Below are 18,061 nucleotides of genomic sequence, written 5' to 3'. Positions count from 1 at the left end.
CATGAGACACACACACACACACACACACACAGAGAGAGAGAGAGAGAGAGAGAGAGAGAGACATAAGCAGAGGGAGAAGCAGGCTCCATGCAGGGAGCCCAACGCGGAACTTGATCCCAGGTCTCCAGGATCATGCCCTGGGCTGAACTGCTGAGCCACCTGGGCTGCCCCTTGTTTAGCATTTTAAAAGCATATCTCACCATGAATCCTTTTTGATGTAATACTTTTTAACACTGCTTGGTACTAGTGTCTATCAAAGAAACTATAAATATACTTCATTTCACATGCTGACTCCCAACTGCTAAAGGTTATCAATTATCTTTCCTTTTCTTAAGCATCAGATGACACAGAGCATGAAGTATTTGCTGTCACATTCAGTAGAATCAATGTGCCAGCCAGAGTAATACTGTGGCTCTGTGTCAAAATGCCATCAGTGGTAAGTTCTAGGCTCATGACTAAGTAGGTGTTAGAAGATTCAAGAAAGAATGAATGAAAGAACTGACATTTTAAAAAATACTTATTATGTGACAGGTATTATACTAGTTTTCACATGTGTGTTGTTTGATCCTCACTAGAACCCAGTGTGGCAGAGGTTAATTTTTGCCTTTAATATAGGCGGAAATAGAAGAGAAGAAGAAGAGAAGCCAGAGAAGTCACCTGGCTAGTAAGTGGCATAGTAGAGATTCAAACTCAAATCTACTTTCAAGTCTTGAACTTTTTCCATTAACGTACATTGGAAAGAATGAGGAAGAGGCTGATGACAGTAAAAAGGAAGGTACCTAAAGTTTCTCAGGGCTTAGTTTAAAATGTTGCATGTAGGTGTGGGACTTCTGGAATGGTAGGGTGAGGACCTCTGTATATCTTCTCTAAACAGTAATGAAAACAGTGGCAAAAACAGTCAAAATAAATATGTTCACAACTCTGGAAATTAACAAAAGGCTATGACAACCTGAGGAACACTCTTCAAGAAAAACTAATGAACCTCTGAAAGAATAGGATTCATAGTATTTTAACTTGGCCAATGCCAAAACCCTTTTCCTAGCTCTGCAGTATCACTGCAAACCAGTAAGCAAACTTGTAGCCACAGAAGGGGCAGACCAGCTCTGGAGCTCCTCCAAAAATACTATTTGATATGTCTTGAAGCTCCCTAGTAAAGCTTCCTTTGTACAGTCCTGTAATTTGACTGACTCACACCTTTCTTAGAGAGAAAAGCCCTATTCCCCAGGGTATTTGTCAAAAATCAATGAGCAGAAACTATTTAACATCATAGTTGCCTGAGGCGCCTAGCCAGTTTGGGGCAAATAAGAGCCTAGGAAAAATCATAAAAGATTTGGGGACTGAGATGTCCATGTGTAGCAGTTGGTAGGGTGGGGGCTTTGTAAAGCTCTGACATATTCCCAGGAATTCAAAAGGATGTCCACATGCCTAGGAAATGCTTGAGATAGTCCCAATTCTTTCTCCTCTGGCTGAACCTAAGGCCCTGTACAAGCTGAAGGTTAAAGCAGAGTTGTAAACTACCTGAGCATTGAAGTCATGCCTCTCAATACACATAGGGCCTCTCAGTAAAGGATGAAAGAGTTATTCATTCAGAAGATAGAGGATCTAATTTCCAGATTTGCCATATTATATCATCTAAAGCATCAGTTTTCAAAAAAAGCAAATTATAACACACACAAAGAAATGAAAATGTGTGGCCCATACTCAGGGGGAAAAACAGTCAAAAGAAACTGTCCCTCAGAGAGGGGAAACATATTGAACTTACTTGACTAAGACTTTATTTTATGTACAATTTTATATACTTGAGAAACAGCAAGCGAGAGAAAAAGCACGAGTCAAGAAAAAGAGCATGAGTTGAGGAAAAGGGCTGAAGGAGAGGGAGAAGCAGACTCCTCATCGAGCAGGGAACCCGACATGGGGCTGATTCCAGGATCCTGGGGTCATGACCTAAGCTGAAGGCAGATGCTTAATCGACTGAGCCACCAGGTACCCCACTAGACAAAAAGCCAGCTATCATAACTGGGTTCACAGAGCTGAAGAAAAATGCCTGAAAAATTAAAGGAAAGTATAACAGTGCTTTACCAAAAGGACAGTATCAGTAGAGAGGCAAAAATTATTAAAAAAAGAACCAAAAAGAAATCCTGATTTGAAAGTATAACTGAAATGAAAAATGACCATAGGAACTCAACAGTAGGTATAAACTGACAGAAGAATCAATGAATTTGAATATACGTCGATTGAGATTATTAATTTCTGAGGAAAAGAAAGAAAAACTGAAGAAATTTAAAAAGAATCTCCAAACCTATGGAATACCATCAAATATACCAACACGAACAACAGGCGTTCCAGATGTAGAAAAGAAAAAAGCAAGCAGAACAAATGTTTGGAAAATAATATCTGAAAACTTCTCAAATGTGATTCTCCATACCTTAGAAGATTAAGGAATTTATCCAAGTAGGATAAATTCAAAGTGGTCCACACTAAGACATATCAATGTCAAACTGTCAAAAGCCAAAGGAAATGAGAATTGTAAAAGCAGCAAGAGAAAAAAGACCCATTATGTACAGGGGGGCCCCTCAATGAAAGTAATAGCTGACTTATCAGAAACCATGAAGTCAGAACACAGTGTTATGACATATTTGGGGTATTTGTGTGGCACAGTTGGTTAAGTGTACAACTCTTGGCTTCAGCTCAGGTTGTAATCTCTAGGTTATGAGATTGAGCTCCACGTCGGGCGCCATGCTCAGTGCAGGTCGGCTTAAAATTCTCTTTCCCTCTGCCTCTGCCCCTCACCTCTGCGCTCGCTCTCTCTAAAATAATCTTAAAAAAAGAAAAAAAAAAGACTGTTGACCAAGATGTCTAATACCAGCTAAACTATGCCTCAAAAATGAAGAAGAGTGATGCCAGCAAAAATGGCAGAGTAGGTAACTCCAAATGCCCATCCCTTCACAGAAACACTGAAAATGCAAAGTAGGTTAGAACCTACTTTGTCAGACTTCTGGGAAATAGAAGTTTACACCACATAAGTAAATGAAGAACCAGGAAAAGGGAACCAGAAAGACAATAAAAAAGCTTTATGACATTTTTATTTGCTCTTGCCCCACCCATTCCCTAGCCCATGTTCTCAGTATGGGACTCTGGTCTCTGGCTCCAGAGGGAACAGAGCAGTCCCTATTCACAAAGAATTATGTCTCTCTGTTCTAACTTGTCCAAGGGCTACCAGAAACCCATGTCTTTGTTATGCCTAACTTGGAAATCACCATAGACAGAAAAGTGGTGGGCATTCCTAGAAGACATAAGGTGAATGGACAACCTATAGCCAACTGTGGGCAAAGATTATGGTTAAGGGGTACAACAGAACACCAAAAGCCTATGGAAAAAGATTCTTTGGAAAATCAGAGTTGCCCATGTATATGGAAGAATTCAGAAAGCCATATGCATGCTCAAGGCAGGAAATATGCTCAGAAAAGGCCCAAGAAGATCCCAAGATAATGGTTTTGGCTGATCTCTAGCCTCAGTGAGGGCCAGAAGTAAAGGCAGAGGCCTGACTAAACACTGAAGGAATATTCCAGCAGAAAGCCCATCTGCAAAGACTGCAAAAGGATTTTTTTCCTTTGTTGTGAGTGGTTTTCCCTTTCACTTTTCCCTCCCTGTTCTTCCCTCTCTTTTGGCTCCAGGCATTCAAAGAAATCACTGTCAAACACTAGCTGAACACAAACTAAAAGAACAGATACTTTAGAAACTACACATGAGAAAAAAAATACACTTTACAAAATAGTTTAGAAAAGGACTAAATAAACAGTTATTCGGAAGAGTGGGAAGAATCTGTTTTCCACAGAACCACATTAAAATATTTTAAACGTTGGGACGCCTGGGTGGCTAAACGGTAGAGCACTTGCCTTTGTCTCAGGGTGTGATCCCAGAGTCTTGGGATCGAGTTCCACATTGGGCTTCCTGCATGGAACCTGCTTCTCCCTCTGCCTGCGTCTCTGCCTCTCTCTGTATCTTTCATGAATAAATAAATAAAATCTTTAAAAAAATGTATTTTAAATGTCCAGATTTAAAATTACAAATGATGTTAAAAAAAAAAAAGCCCTAGAAAGTACAGCCCGTTTAAAGGAAAAAATTAATGGAAATTGTCCCTGAGAAAACACTGACTTTGCTTTCACTAGATAAAACCCAAAACTAAGGACAAAGAACTAAAGGAAACCAGGAGAACAATGTCTCAAAACCTAGACTATATCAATAAAAAGACAAAATTATAAAACAGTATCAAACAGAAATTCTGGAACTTAAAAGTATAATATCTGAAATTTAAAAAAAACCTCACTAGATGATTTTATTTATTTATTTATTTATTTATTTAAAAAATTTTTTTTTGACGATTTTGTTTATTATTCATGAAAGACAGAGAGAGAGAGAGAGAGGCAGAGATGCAGGCAGAGGGGGAAGCAGGCTCCGTGCAGGGAGCCCAACATGGGACTCGATCCTGGCTCTCCAGGATCAGGCCCCGGGTTGAAGGCGGCGCTAAACCGCTGAGCCACCCAGACTGCCCGACTAGATGATTTTAATAGCAGATCTAAGCAGGCACAGAATAAGCAAATCTGAAGACAGGACAACTGAAATGCCCCACTCTGAGAAGAACAAAAAAAAAAAAGGAATAAAGAAAAATTAACAGAGCCTAAGCAGCCTGTGGATACCAATATATGTATAGTAGGAGTCCCAGAAAGAGAAGAGAGAAAGGGAACAGGAATATATAAAGAACTAATGGCCAATTTGTCAGTTATACCTCAATACAAATGGAAAAAACTAGACACAAAAAGAAGCACATACATAAAAATATTAAAGGCTGAAAATACCCCAAACTCAATAAAAGACACAAATTTACACATTTAAAAGTTCAATGGGCTCCAAGAAGGTTAAGGGCAAAGAGACCCATACTGAGACACATTATAGTGAAATTGACAAAAGCCAGACAGAGAATCTTGAAAGCAGCAAGAGAGAAGTCCTCATGTAGAAGGATCCTTCATCATCCTTCTACCACAGATTTCTCATCAGAAACTACGGAGGCCAGGAGGGAGAGCAATGACATTTCTAAAGTTCTTATAGGAGGGATCCCTGGGTGGCGCAGCGGTTTGGCGCCTGCCTTTGGCCCAGGGCGCGATCTGGAGACTCCGGATCGAATCCCACGTCGGGCTCCCGGTGCATGGAGCCTGCTTCTCCCTCTGCCTGTGTCTCTGCCTCTCTCTCTCTCTCTCTCTCTCTCTCTCTCTCTCTGTGTGTGTGACTATCATAAAATAAATAAAAATTAAAAAAAAAAATTTTAAAAAAATAAAAAAAAAAAAAAATAAAGTTCTTATAGGAAAAAAAAAAAAAACAAAGCAAAAACAAAACTACCTACCAAGAACTCTACACCCAGGAACACTATTCTTCAAAAATGTAGGAGAAATTAAGACATTCCCAGATAAATAGAGGGAGTCCATTGCTAGAAGACTTGCTTTACAAGAGAAATGCAAAAAGGAATCCTTTAAGCTAAAATGAAAGGACCCTAGATGGTAACTCAAAGCCATATGAAGAAAAATAACTTCAGTAAAGATAACTACATATGAGAGTATAAAAGTAAATTATTGTATTTTTGTCTTCTTTATTTCCTACCTAATTTAAAAGACAAATGGATAAAAATAATAATAAATCCACATTAATGGGAACATAAATATAATTATATATAAGAATGTAATTTGTGATAACATATAGGAGAGTGGAGCTTTGAAAGAGCAAAGTTTTGTATGCTACTGAAGCTAAGCTTGTATTCAAGTAGATTGTTATAAATTTGGGATGTTAGTTGAAATCTACCTGGTAACCAGTAAAAAAAAATGTTTATGTACATAAAAATAAATAAGAAGGGAATCAATAGTATGCTATTAAGTATCAATTAAACACAAAGGAAGGCAAGTAATGGAGGAGACAGAGAACAAAAGAGGTATAAGACAAACAATATAAATCTCAAACTGGCAGAAATAAGCCATTCCTTTTCAATAATCACTTTAAATATAAATGAAGTAAACTCTCCAATCAAAATGCAGAGATTGGCAGAATGCATTAAAAAATGTGATCCAACTATATATTGCCTACAAAAGATTCACTTTTGACTCAAAGATCAAAAAGATTGAAAATAAAAGGATGAAAAAAGATTTTCCACATAAATAGTAACCAACGGAGAGCTGGAGTGAATATTAACTACATCAGATGAAATAAACTTTAGGACAAAAACTCTAACAAGAGACAAAGAACAATGTTATAAGCTGGAAAAAAAGTCAATCCATCAAGAAGATAAACAATAATTATACATAAACATACATGCACCTTACACCAGAGCCACAAAATACACGAAGCAAAAACTGATAGAACATGATAGAAATAGACAATTCTACAATATAGTTGAGGACTTTAATATCCCACTTTTGATAACGTTTTGAACTAGAAAGAAGACCAATAAGGAAATACAGGATTTGAACAAAAGGTAAGACAAATATAGAACATTCTGCTCAACAACATCAGAGTACATATTCTCAAGTGCACATGAAACATTCTTTAGGATAGATCACACGTTAGGCCACAAAACAAATCTCAATAAATCTTAAAAGACTGAAGTCATACAAGTATCTTCTCCCAACTACAACAGCATGGAGTTAGAAATCAGTAACAGAAGAAAAAAATGGAAAATTCATAAATATGTGGAATTATATAACACAATTTTAAACATGCAATGGGTTACAGAAGAAATCATAAGAGAAATTAGAAAATACAGATGAATGAAAATGAAAACATGACATGCTAACACAAAGTATGGGGATCCAGTGAAAGCAGTGCTCCGATGGAAACTTATAGCAGTAAAGACCTACATTAAAAAAGAACGAAGATCTCACATCGGTGACTTTTAAATCAGTAATTTCATACCTTAAAGAACTGGAAAAAGAAGGGCAAACTAAACCAGTGCTAGCAGAAAGAAGGAAAGAATAAGAGTAGAGAGTAGACAGACGAAACAGAGAATAGACAGAGTGTCAATGAAACCAAAAGGTGGTTCCAGGAAAAAACCAACAAAACTGTCCCTTTAGCTGAAATGACAAAGGAAAAAAGAGAAGAGGAAGCCTTTTGACTGTACCCAACTGAGATTACCAGTTAAGCACCTTTGAGGATCATTCTGATAGGAATCTTCTTAATTAAACCTATAAACTCGATGGTGTCTGGACTATAAAGTGAGACTGTCCCTCTGGACCTGAGGACAGTGTGACAGAGAAACTTTGGAGCAAAAGAAGGAAGACCTGTATTATAACCCCACTATTGGTGACCAACTGGCTGTGTGTCCCTGGTCAAGTCATTTAACTTTTCTAGATACTCTCCTCCCAATCTATAAAACTGGATAGAGGATGGAGTTGGATTATATGTTAAGGCTTCTTCCAGATGTAAGATTGGCATGATCTTATACAAGAAAATTAACATTGAATGGTTGCCTAATTTACTCAAAGCTTTTAAATCAGTGTATGGACTAATTTTAATCTAATAGAAAAAGTCTAGGACATGCTCTCACCTAGGATGGGATAGGCTCATAATAAGAACACATTTCATATTATTTAACTTATACTAACTGTAACCTCTACCATCTTATCAATAACATTAATGTAGAAACCAAATTCTGGTCTCTTTTAGGAAGTAACCAAAACAAAATATAAACGGAATGGCCCCCATCCCATGTAAGCAGTGTACCCACCTTTCACTTTCATTGTTGCCCAGAAATGTTCCAAACTGTGAGGCATATGCATGCTCAAAGAGCATGATGAGGAAATTCTCATTAAATTCAAAAGAACAAGGAAATTGACGAAGTATCTGCCACACACAGTCCAAGAAGAGAAGAAATACAGGTGACTCCCACTTCTGCTTACTATTACAATAGGCTGACTGTGCACAGCGCTGCTGGAACGGGTGACCAGCCTAAGACAGAAGATGGAAATGTGACAGTCATGGCCTAGTGAGAGCACATTACAGCACATTCTATTACCATTATTTCACACAGTTGCAACAAAACTCTTATTGAACGGAACACCATATAATTTGGATGGCTGCTATTTAATCATTTCAATTGATTTTAATTAATAAATTTAAACAATTTTCAGTAACTAAGGAAAAAAAACATGACTTCCAAATATTTAACAAGGCTGTGCAGTTAAGGTGTAACCATAAGAACTGCAATTATGCGAGGTGAATTCTATAAAGTAAAATTTTCTAGGTCTGTAATTTCTAGCAAAGTCAAAGAATATAAGGTCTTCAGGGACCACACAAAAGACAGCTACCACCTTTTCTCTATCCAAAGTGTGGCAGATTGTTGTAAGCTATGTAAGCCTCACCCATAAATGGAAATAAATATGGGTTTCTCACATACAAACTTTATAAAGTCACTCCTGATACTGAATACTTAATTACATGTGAAAAAAATTCTTTAGGAATACTTTCGTATTAGAGATAAAATTGTCCCTACTTCCTTCTTCTCTCAAAAAAAGAACTGGAAGAGTCTGACCTCTACTGACTAAAGTAAATTTAAGAATCATTTGGCTCTTTGGCTCACCCAGAACCTGAGTATTGACCTTAACCCAAATCATACCCTTCTAGGTATTTCACACACTTGCTTTTATCTTTAGGTCTTTACACCTTACCTGACAAAGAAAATGTCACGAACATTTTGGTGTTTTGATACCCATTGGAATGGTAATATATAAGTAAGTAAATCACATTCCCTTATTTGTTTGCTATGCATCATGAATGTCGCTGAAGAGATTTTTACCAAATATTTGGGATGGTCTCACTTGAACAGAGATATAGGTCAGTTGTGAGGCAGGTGAATATGGTATACGTAAGAGCATTAACACATAATAAATCTAAATTTTAACTACAAGGGCCAGAAATTATTTTTCTCCAGAGATGCTTCTACTTTTAAGATCTATCTAAACATTTGTTCTTAATCACATTTACTAAATTACATAGTGTATATACATTTATAAATTAATCTCTGACTTAAAGGATTTCAATCTATTTCATGAAGCCTTTATTTCAGTTGTCATTCAGCATTACGTGATTGCACTGTGCTCTGTGTCCTAGGGATAAAAAAGAAACGACATGGTTCCCTGACCTCAAAGGAATCACTTAATTTGGATGTAGTTTCAGGACTAAGGCATGAAGACAATGGATCGATTTTATCTGTGATGAAGGTTAAGGTCCCAAGACTGCATGAGAGCAGCGACATTTAGTTGTATCTTAAAGCATGAGAAGGATTTCACCTGGTGAGGCAAGAGGATAAGGTGAAGCCAGACAAGCAACAGGCAGAAAGTGCTAGAGCACATGCCTTATAATTACAAGTCCTCACACCCCCTTCCTGGTTTTGATGTTTTTTTTTTTTTCTCTCTAGCAGAGACTGTTTCACATTTTTTGTTATTTCCCCTGTAGGTAACAAAGTATAACTAATAAGAGTTTGTTAAGGGAATGAAATACCAAGTGAGCAATACAAGCAGAGAGGCACAAAAATTGAGATGCAGTGAGGATATATAAACATTTACTGAGAGGATTAACTGCTCCCAGAAAATTAAACATACAAGTTAAACATTTTAATCAATCAAAATTTCACAAATTCTATCCATTCCTACAAACTGGGATCACATCAATTATTAGCAGTTTCTATGCATACCAAGTAGATTTTCTCACCTGCAGCCACTCTCTTTCTATCAGGGCCTCAAAACCACGGATGGTCCTGCTTCTCGGTTCCAAGATGATCTGGGCCAAGGAGGTAACCTGAAGTGTGGAATCAGTTCCTTCTGTTCCATGAATCAATATGGATGCCCCTTCCCTGATAGGAAAATCCAGAGTACAAAATGGGATACTCCTAACATGATCAGTCAACTCTATTAATAACATTTATTAAGTACAGTATTTCAAACTCATGCATTCTGCTCTGTTCAGTAGGGTTTAGAGGAAAAATAAGGCACATGTAGAGTTTCTCTTAGGGAAAAAACCCTAACATACACTTAAAAGTTAATTTTCTGTATCTCTCTGATGCTGATTCTACCTTTCTATCATCAGCTGACTATATAAGGACGCCTTCATTACTTGTAATGTAATGGATCTAGGAAACAATCTAAACCACACTTTCTGAAACATGAAAACAAGAAGAAACATCAAACTGTCAATCTAGGAAGTCAGTGGCAATGGTACTACTATATCATGATACTTAGGAGGAGTCTGGGACTCCATTATTCTAAAAACAGTTGAAGAAAACCCCAAAAACTAAATTAAGCACATCTTCTCCCCTTCCCTTCTTCCAACTCTTATATTGAAAGGACAGTGAAGAAGATTTTAAGACAACAGAAAATAACCTCACCACTTTCCCATAAGAATTTCAAGTTTGGTGACTACTATTAATTCTTTCCCCATGTGTCTATATCCTTTAGGTAGCTATAACAAAAGGTAATTTCTTAGTATTTCCACTTTTATTACAAACATTTTCTCATGTTTCCATATTACCTTTAGAAGCATTGTATTAATGGTTATATAATATTCTATTAGGTGATCAACTACAATTTACTTAAGTGAGAATTAGACATTTAGGTCATTGCCAATTTTTATTAGACTGGAGATGATGTACTTAGCTTTTTGTCTCTTGTTGAATTATTTGAGTTTTTAATTTTGAAAATAAGACTCCCTGTCATTCACCTATGGTTAGGTTAACAGCCTCATCCTTAGGATAAAATCTCATGACTATGTAGCAGGGTATGAGCAAATATTTTAAGGCTTCTGATGTACATATTGAATCTATATATCTTAGTTATCTGTGGTATATTTTAAATTTAATCCAATTAATCTAAGGTCTATTTTTACATTTTGAGCAATTAATTATAAAGGCAGATTTTTATGGAGGTATATGTTTTTTTACGGCAGCCAGCTAAGTCTAAACAAAGGAGGGGGGGCAGCCTGGGTGGCTCAGCAGTTTAGTGCCTGCCTTCCACCCAGGGTGTGATCCTGGAGATCCGAGACTGAGTCCCACGTCAGGCTCCCTGCATGGAGACTGCTTCTCCCTCTGCCTGTGTCTCGGCCTCTCTCTCTGTGTCTCTCATGAATAAATAAAAATAAATTAAAAATCTTAAAAAAAATAAAATAAATAAACAAAGGTGGGGATAAATACTGTTCTGCATCTCAGATTGCCTTGACCTGCAGCATCCCATTATTATGGATGCAAACCCAGATAACATGGTGATAAGTGTTCAATATCATTTGCAGTTCATAAGAAAACAGAAGCCTCTGTATTCATCATGCAAGGAGAAATCTTTTTTTTTAAATATTTTATTTAAATTAAATTTGCCAACTTACAGTATAACACCTAGTGCTCATCCCATCAAGTGCCCTCCTTAGTGCTTGTCACCCACTTATCCAACCCCCCACCTCTTCCCCTTCTGCAATCCTTTGTTTGTTTCTCAGAGTTAGGAGTCTCTCATGGTTTGTCTTCCCCTCTAATTTAAGGGGAAATCTTTTAAACTTAGGTTAAAAAGAAACAAAACCCTTTGCATTAACATATCATTCTGTAATATTGATTTCTCTGCCAAAGCACCTCTTCTTAACTCCTATATTTCATTAGATAAATGAGCTTCACCTAAAACAAAGAACAGTGGCAGCTTAGAAATCCCAACACCAAGAATCTCTGCCCATTCCTGATTTTGTCATTAACTCACCACATGATATTAAGCAATGCATTCTATTACCAATTTCTCACTAACCATAAAAAAAATTACACGTAGTTTCCTAATTTGGAAGCATTAATAAAACAAATTATAGTTTCGGGTAGCCCTGGTGGCTCAGCAGTTTGGCACTACCTTCAGCCCAGGGCATGATCCTGGAGACTGGGATCGAGTCCCACGTCTGGCTCCCTGCATGGAGCCAGCTTCTCCCTCTGCCTGTGTCCATCTCTCTCTCTATCTTTCTGTCTCTAATAAATAAATAAAATCTTAAAAAAAAATTTTTAAAAAATAAATTATAGTCTCAATGAAAAGTGCCATCCAACTATATGGTGGCAATACTTACATCTACCAATTGTTTCAGAGGAATCTCCTTCTTAATAAGGACATTCTAAGCTTCTGCAACAACTTACATCAATCCTTATGCCTCTGTTTAAGTCTTCTGCCTCAAATCTCAAGGATTAGCAACCTTCAATTGAGTGAATAAATGAAAATCACTTCATATACTTTATATCACTGCCATTAGGTTTTCTCAACTTGAGATTCTGATATAACTGCACGTATCAAGTAGTTTGTAACAAGATATCTGAGAAAGAAAGAATCATTTTACTGTGTAACAGAATTACGTATTTCCTTTCACTGGTATTTCAAAAATAAGAGGGCAAGTTTGGCCCTCTGAGAGCAAATAAGAAAACTTCTTTTCAGTTTAAGGAAAGGAAAATAGGTAGATTCACAATTCGAGGATTTTTATAGAAATAAACACTTCCTTTAGTACTTAAAAAAGTTGTGTCATTGAAGACGTATGTCTGTGGTTTATATTCATTCAACAAACATTAGTCATCAATTAAATGCCAGATTCTATACAGTACTTCATCAATAACTGAATGGCATTGATTGTCTTAATTTATACAATGATCTGAACATAAGGTATAGACGAGGCACGAACTTTAAGCCATTCTTCTTCTTTTTTTTAATATTTTATTTATTTATGAGAGACAGAGAGAGAGAGAGAGAGGCAGAGACACAGGCAGAGGGAGAAGCAGGCTCTCCCTGCTTCTCTCGACGTGGGACTCGATCCCCGGGTCTCCAGGATCACACCCTGGGCCGCAGGTGGCGCTAAACCGCTGAGCCACTGGGACTGCCCAAGGCACGAACTTCAACACAATATAAACACAGTTTGGAAAAAAGCAAAGTCTGGTTAGCAGTGCATGTCCCATTCCAGAACACTAAAATACACTTTACCTGTCGATACACTGAGCAGCTAGACAAGCAGTTGTAAGAATCTCTTTGATATGAGTCAGCCAGTTGGAAGCTTCCAATTTACCGAGCCATCTGTCCATGTTATGTGTTTGGTCATTACAAGCTTCCACAAGTTTGATCAAGCTCTCCTGAAGAATGTGATACCTTTAAAAAACAAGAAAAAGTAAAAAAGAATATAGAAAATACAATGATGAAGAGGGAACCAAACCAAAACCCGAACCTCTAATATATCCAAGAGAAAAAGTAGCTCACGTTACTTCACGTTAGTAGAAAACTATTTACCTTGCTATACAATAACTTTATGATTAAACACTGAAAAACTAATACTTAACCATGGTTGTAAAGTTGCTTAAAATGCCTGTCATGGTAAACCATTCCTCAGATGAACAGATTATACCCAATTCACACAGCTGAGTTATCTAACTAGGGAGCAGGTCAGAACATTGCCTTTTGTGACAAGTCACGAGGCATACCACTAACATCTGCAATCCTGTTCCGATGGATCTGCAATCCTGTTCCCATGGATCTACCTTTAGGAGGGATGGCCAGGGCCAGCTCAGACCCCACTGTTTTATTAGCTCCAACCCCCACTCATCCATCCAGAAGCCCCTCTAAACCTCTAACTACAAGCATAAATAAAAGATGCAAGTGGAGGAAACAGGATGTGAGAACAGGTGGGTGTGGGGGAAAGTAAGTCTCTAGCCTTCTGACTTAGAAAAATGTACTTATTAGTGTATCTGATCAGTTAAGTTTGGTGACCAGTGATCCACAAGCAGGGGAATGGACCTTGTGATGATGAAATTGCAGAGTTAACTTAGAGAAAGCATGTTATTTGACTAAAAGTCACCTTTGAGCACCCAAGATTAAGTTTTCTGCTTATCTTATAAAACACGACAGGATATCCAGACAAGTTCTGACTTTAAGTTAATGTGTAGGTTCAATTGAGAACTTGTGATTTTTGAACAGCGAAGGACCTACTCACTCTAATTTGCTTCAAATAATAGTCCATTAATGTCTCCAGAATCTTTTACCTCTCAATGGACTTATGAATGCGCCTCCACTGGGGATAATGAGCTTCTTGTTCAAAGCCACCGCCTTTGGCTCTAGCTTGTTGAGCTACATTTAAAGATCGAGTATCAATGATGTAGCCTCGTTTTCCTGCCCTCAGGGTAGCATTTATCAGCTTCTCGTCTTCTTTGCACCTTCTCCCATTTGTGCCAGTGAGTGGCTGACCGCTTCGCATGATTACCTAGAGGCACAATGCAGTTTAAAATTTAAGAATAGCTGCTTTGAAAATTTCTTTTCTTTTCTTTTTTTTAAGATTTTATTTATTTATCCACGAGAGACATAAAGAAAGAGAGGGACAGAGACATAGGCAGAGGGAGAAGCAGTTTCCATGCAGGGAGATTGACATGGGACTCGATCTGGGTCTCCATGATGGCACCCCAGGGTTGAAGGCGATGCTAAACCACTGAGCCACCCGAGCCGCCTGAAAGTTACTGAAAAGAGAAATGAAGTAGCTATAAAGTATGTAAAAAACGGTGTGACACTTTGAAGATGAACTTAACCCAAAACAAAGATATATTTCTATATATTTGCTATAGTCAATAACTGTAAAACAAATACAAGCCTTGCACTACTTCTAACACAGTTTTTCTTCATACTATCTCAAAATACTTCCACATGATATATTATAACTGCTAAAGAGATCAATATTACAATTCATTTAGTCCGTAAATTGTTTACTGGACACAGCCTTGTAGTAGAAGAATAATGGCCTACATGCCAGTAAACTTTTGCTTCAACTATATAAACAGCATTGGCAGATTTTATCAAGAATTTTTTTTTAATCAAGAATTTTAAAGGGGTTATATGTTGGCAAATCGAACTCCAATTAAAAAATATACAAAAAAATTTACAGAAAAAAATTATAAAGAGAAAAGGCACTAATTTAAAATAAAAAAGTTTATATATTCTTTGAGAATCATTTTAAATCTTGAAAGCTGTTTGTCTATTATTTATTCTCCTATGGCTCTCTTTTATCCTTTTCAGTATTTCAAGACTTAAAAACTTATTTCCAAAGACCATCAACTATATATTTTGAAAGGTCTGATTTTGAAACTTTTCTCAAGAAATTAGTATTATATTGATCTCTTCCCTGGTGAATGGTTTAGAGTTATTTCCATTTCACCTTATAACATACGCTGTTACCTTAACTACCTTGAAATTTAACATGATCAAGAAAGGTCATCCAGATGATGACAACAGCTAACTCCCAGACTGTGCTAATCATGTGATTGATAAACAGTATATTTAATATCAGTTTCTAACATGCTTTGTGATGAACCCTAATTAACAGAAACACAGCTGAGCAAATAGGATAGAAGACCTGATGCCAAAGGAGCAAATTTTTAGAAATATTTTTATCCTAAATATCTATGCTTGACTTATTATCTTGGGGAAAAAAAGGAAATGAAATAGGACTATAACTTATCCACTAATTTACTACTAGTTTCAAAATGAGAAGCAGAGTTATTGACTGAGAGAAAATAAGAGGACAGAAACGGATTTAGAAAATATTTAGGGGGGCTCTGGGTGATTCAGTCAGATAGGCGTCCAACTCTTGATATTGGCTCATGTCATGATCTCAGAGTCATCAGATCAAGCCCCATGTCAGGCTCCATGCTCCTACTTAGGATTCTCTCCCTCTGCTCTAACCCCTATCCCTCCCACTCATGTTCTCTCTCTCTCTCAGAAAAAAGGAAAAATATTTAGAAACATAGATATAGCAAGTGTTTGCCTGATCAATTACTGACTCCTGTGTTTACTAAAGTTGTAACCAATAATGTGTCACTCTTCTTCCTTTTGAAAATAAAAATGTCTGCTCAATTTACCTTTACAGGGAAATCTGGTAAAGATAATTAAAATAAAGTATTTAATTTATTATTCAACCATTATTCTGGTTGAAGAAATTTTTCTACCTAACAGCATTATTTCAAGTATCAAATGAACATTAGTTCCTTTTGTATTGAGTCCTGAAGATAAGCCTATCTAGCCTTTCTAATTTTGAGCAGCATCACGAAAAGAATTCAAATCATATCCTAATCACATAAAAACACACTAGTCCTGATTCTCGGGAAGCCCGGGTAGCTCAGCGGTTTAGTGCCGCCTTTAGCCCAGGGCGTGACCCTAAAGGCCCCAGGATGGCTCTCTGCATGGAGCCTGCTTCTCCCTCTGCCTGTGTTTCTGCCTCTCTCTGTGTTCTCATGAATAAATAAAATCTTTAAAAAAATAAGAAGAAAAGCAATTAATGCAAGAGATTCGGTATTTAAAAAAAACAAAAACAAAAACACACTAGTCCTGATTCCCTAAAGTTTATTTATTTTTTTTTAACAAATGAGACACAGGCAGAGGGAGAAGCAGGCTCCATGCACCGGGAGCCTGACGTGGGATTTGATCCCGGGTCTCCAGGATCGCACCCTGGGCCAAAGGCAGGCACCAAACCGCTGCGCCACCCAGGGATCCCCTGATTCCCTAAAGTTTAGAAGAAGGAAGTCCTAGCAGGAGAGGCTAATCACACTGATGAACAAGTATGCAGAAAAGGGAACATTTCTAAGAACTGCAAACCAAGGCTTTCAGTGGATCAAGCAGTACTACACACTTACCATTCCATTTTTTTTATGATAATAGCTGAGTACTGGGAAGCGTCCTCCATGTCGAAATGTAGCTACCTTACGAAGAGCTTCATCATCAATGGATTTGGGAACTATGACAATTGGTGGGTAAGAAGGGCAGACAGCAAATTCCTTATTGACATAGCTTAACCTCCATTCACTGGTCTGAAAAACACAAAATACTTCAACGCTAAGCAAGTATCTCTGTCACAAAATAATCTGAAAAGTTTAAAGGACCTTAGAGATTAACTTTCATAAAATGAAGAAGCCATCACTCAGGAATTTATTATAAGGATACCTAACCCACACTTAAAGAAGTTCTATTCTTCAGTCAGCTTCCTGCTATGCTAGGGATCCTCCATTCCTAGAAAGTGCTTCCTTAAATTGGACAAATTGTGGTTCTATAACTTCCTCTATTGTTTTTACTGTAATTTCAGCATAAGTTCCTATTGCACATGGTATCCTACTAAACATGTGAAAGACAGTTGTTTTCCCCTTTGTGTCCTATTCTCCAGGTTAAATATATTACATATATCCATGATTGTCAAGGCTGACATCATCCCATTCATCCTTCTTTTTTGGGTACCATTTACTTTATTTTTGGTACTCTTCAGGATAGCCACAGGAAGACTGTAATAATCTAGATAATGCTTTGCAAGAATAGATGAAACAAGAACTACTACCTACATCAAATCCCTTGTTCCTTTATGTTATTCAAAAAAAGGAAAATGTAGGGGTGGCTCAGTGGTTGAATGTCTGCCTTTGGCTCAGGTTGTGATCCTGAGTCCTGGGATCAAGTCCTGCATCAGGCTCCCAATGGGAGCCTGTTTATCCCTCTCTGTATGTCTCTCATGAATAAATGAATAAAATCTTAAAAAAAAAAAAAAAAAAAGGAAAATGTAGAAAGACTGGTAATACCTTTCTTAAAACAATAATGACTTAATACTAAAAAAAATAGTTATACTTAAGCAATCAATGAAATAATTTCTAACTATACTAAGGATTAAAAGAATACCATAAAAAGGGCAGCCCCAGTGGCCCAGCGGTTGGCACTGCCTGCAGTCTGGGGTGTGATCCTTGGGGACCTGGGATCGAGTCCCATGTCGGGCTCCCTGCATGGAGCCTGCTTCTCCCTCTGCCTGTGTCTCTGCCTCTCAGTCTCTCTCTCTCTGAATAAAATAAATAAATCTTTAAATAAAAAAAAAAGAATACCATAAAAAATTATCCAATGACAACTTATTTCAAACCTCAAAAATAAAAACCCCTTGAAAACTGTAAAAAGCTATTTACGGGGAATCCCTGGGTGGCGCAGCGGTTTAGCGCCTGCCTTTGGCCCAGGGTGCGATCCTGGAGATCCCG

The 18,061-nt window shown here is 37.4% G+C and overlaps 1 protein-coding gene across 2 annotated transcripts in view; it reads right to left on the bottom strand.

Annotated features, from left to right (window-relative positions):
- MTMR9 (myotubularin related protein 9) overlaps window positions 1-18,061 on the bottom strand; it is a 52,073-nt gene that overhangs the window by 11,785 nt on the left and 22,227 nt on the right. For both annotated transcript variants that reach the window (XM_055300302.1, XM_055300303.1), the window contains exons 4-8: window positions 16,694-16,867; window positions 14,060-14,277; window positions 13,011-13,172; window positions 9,748-9,889; window positions 7,766-7,986 (exon numbers count right to left, since the gene is read on the bottom strand). In XM_055300302.1, coding sequence (XP_055156277.1) covers window positions 7,766-7,986; window positions 9,748-9,889; window positions 13,011-13,172; window positions 14,060-14,277; window positions 16,694-16,867 — 917 coding nt within the window. The remainder of the gene's footprint in view (window positions 1-7,765; window positions 7,987-9,747; window positions 9,890-13,010; window positions 13,173-14,059; window positions 14,278-16,693; window positions 16,868-18,061) is intronic.

This window comes from Nyctereutes procyonoides, unplaced genomic scaffold, assembly GCF_905146905.1.
Source record: "Nyctereutes procyonoides isolate TBG_1078 unplaced genomic scaffold, NYPRO_anot_genome, whole genome shotgun sequence".
Classification (NCBI taxonomy): domain Eukaryota; kingdom Metazoa; phylum Chordata; class Mammalia; order Carnivora; family Canidae; genus Nyctereutes; species Nyctereutes procyonoides.
The sequence above is the reverse complement of the archived record's forward strand: the minus strand, read 5'-3'. Positions and strand labels throughout refer to the sequence as shown.